General features: G+C 32.3%; 1 protein-coding gene across 1 annotated transcript in view; it reads right to left on the bottom strand.

Annotated features, from left to right (window-relative positions):
- The window catches only part of ATP11B (ATPase phospholipid transporting 11B (putative)), a 122,190-nt gene that overhangs the window by 32,245 nt on the left and 87,224 nt on the right, over positions 1 to 2,721 (bottom strand). Inside the window, exons 21-22 of the mRNA XM_023519262.1 lie at positions 2,291 to 2,436; positions 797 to 856 (exon numbers count right to left, since the gene is read on the bottom strand). Of these exons, the coding sequence (XP_023375030.1) occupies positions 797 to 856; positions 2,291 to 2,436 (206 nt within the window). The remainder of the gene's footprint in view (positions 1 to 796; positions 857 to 2,290; positions 2,437 to 2,721) is intronic.

Genomic DNA, 2,721 nt, shown 5'->3' with positions numbered 1-2,721 from the left:
CCAACTATTTTTAGAGATGGGGTCTCACTCTTGCTCAGGCTGGTCTCAAACTTGTGAGCTCAGGCAATCTGCCTACCTAGACCTGGGATTATAAATGTGAACCACCATGCCTGGCCTCTAAGTCATAGTTTAGTTATTACTTTAGCTAAGGCAAGTTACTTAATCTCTGAGGATTTCACTTTCATTTTTCTACAAAATAAAATGGAGTAGATCAGGAATTGCAAATATGTAACATGTACAATAAACCCCCAACTCTGTGCCCATTACAGTCACTGCTAACAAACTGTAACATTTTACTTCTGTGTCTACAGCTTTGGAAACCTTTCCAACATAGCACTTCAGGTACCTCTATCAACTACTTCAAGCTAGCTTCTAAGATAAAACCTGTATGTCATCTGTGGACTCAATCACTAAGGGTCCTTCCAAATCTAAAAATTCCTAAGCTAAAAATAAAAATTAGGTAAACTTTCAGTATTATGTGGCGTGGCTTGATATAGATTCTATAGAAACATCATAAAGAAGTTGAAAAAAGTGATGAAAATTCTCTCATAAGCTGTCAAGACTTAGTACCTTTTTAAAAACTGTCCAGAACTATATTTTGATATTAATACTTACCTCAAACTGAAAACCAGAAATATCATGACTGTTATGCTGATTAAATATGCTAAGCAAAAAAGTTTTGTCTAGTTACTTGTAGAACTAAGAAAAATGAGAAAAGTCTCTCCAAATGTTTATCAAAATCCAAACATATATACTTTATTCTAAAATGACAAAAGATAAGCTTCTATTTACTTACTTGTTGGGAAAACAAACAGTAGAACTGATATAAAAATTGGGGTGTTATAAAGCACACATTCTGAAAAATAACACAAAAAAGGAAATAATTAAAATATTTAAGTAGAAAAGAGAAAAAATTTTTTAATTGACAACTAAGGTATCTATAAACACAATCTCAGTTAATATGGTAAATAGAGGATAAGGACTTGTCCACATAAAACAGGAAAGGAAGATTCCTTTTTTGTTAAAAAAAACGTCAAAAGTACTTTATGTACCAGTACAGATATCGGAATAAAAATATCCTTGACTCCTATCTTTGCCAAGCAATACTATAATTTTGATTTTACAACCTTCCAACTACTATTAGTTCTTTTGTATACAGTATAGTAAGATTTACTTAAACTTTAGGGCTATGATAGCTTTGTAATACAAAAATACTTCAAAACACAATAAATAGAACTGTCAAAATATCCATCTCAATATACTCATCTTACAAATTAAAAAAACAAGTTAAGGAATCCGTCACCATCATCTCATAGAATTGTGTACTCTATTACTTATATTCTTTCACTGGCCTGCAGCTATTACTTACAGGAACATACATAACGTATGACATTGCGGTATTAGATGCATTGGTAGCAGGAGCTTTTAATGTGGGTTCTACATACTCCCACCCTCCTCCCTCCTCAAAAGGATCCAGAGATAGAATAGTGTTTCAATATAATTAGTTTCCTTGTAATCTTATGTATTTTATTTTATGCATATAAAACTCTCATATTTATGAGCTCATACATTTCACTAGACTACCAAAGGGTCATTAATGGCACAAAAAAGGATTAAGAACCTTTGCTTGAAACCACCCTATCAGAGTTAAATTAAAACTGGTTCAGGATACTATAACTTCAAAGAAATCATATTTATTGTGTTCTAATTTGCATAGAGTAAAATATAAACAGTTTTATTTTATTATTTTTTTTCTGAGACAGAGTCTTACTATGTCACTCTTGATAAAGTGCCATGGCATCACAGCTCACAGCAACTTCAAACACTTGGGCTTAAGTGATTCTCTTGCTTTAGCATCCCAAGTGACTGGGACTACAGGTGCCCATCACAACACCCAGCTGGTTTTTTTTGTTTGTTTGTTTTTGTTGTTATAGTTGTCATTGTTGCTCGAACCAACTGAGCGACAGGGGCTGAGCCAACAATTTTAATTATAAATTCTGATGTGTTTTGACAAAGTTACATACTACCACTAAAACAAAACTAGAGAACTTTTCTATCAACCCAAAAAGGTCATTTACATCTCTTTCCAGACAATTCTATCACCTGAGTCCTTGGCTCCAAGAAAGCACAGATTTGCTTTCTTTGGTATAGGTTAGATTTATGACAAACTACTGTTATGTTACTTAAAGAAATTATTTTAAGGAAAATATATATGGTTATAACATTTCTTCAGTTGAAACTTTGGATTATTGTGTCAATAATTGATTCTAAGTATCCACGTGAAACTCACCTTATAAAAAAAATACTGTACAAGAGTAGCTATTCTAATATAATAAAAATGACCATGAACAAGAAGCAATTTGGAGAGGAATTTAAATCTAGCTATTGCATAGTCACTGTTTCTTGCAGCCTGTCTTCCTTCTTTACCCATGATTCCTGTAAGAAAGGGGACAAAAAGGCATGTTCACTGATAACTGGCCAAGTATAATTTTCATGATATATCTTAATGATTTATAATAGTTAAACATGGACCTAGAAACACTGATTCCTATTAAGTCAGCAGGTAATAGATGTCTACAAGGTTGTTTTACCTAAGTAGGTAATTAATATAAAGCTATGATCTGTATCAGACATGTAATACTTATTTTCAAAGAATTGGAATATAGTAAGATAAAATATAATTAACAAAGGCAGTATACTAAGTTTAGGATCTAGCAGGAG

Source organism: Otolemur garnettii, unplaced genomic scaffold (genome assembly GCF_000181295.1).
Source record: "Otolemur garnettii isolate 467f Iridium unplaced genomic scaffold, OtoGar3 scaffold00166, whole genome shotgun sequence".
Taxonomy (NCBI): Eukaryota; Metazoa; Chordata; class Mammalia; order Primates; family Galagidae; genus Otolemur; species Otolemur garnettii.
Note: the sequence above shows the minus strand (reverse complement) of the source record. Positions and strands in the feature narration are given on the sequence as shown.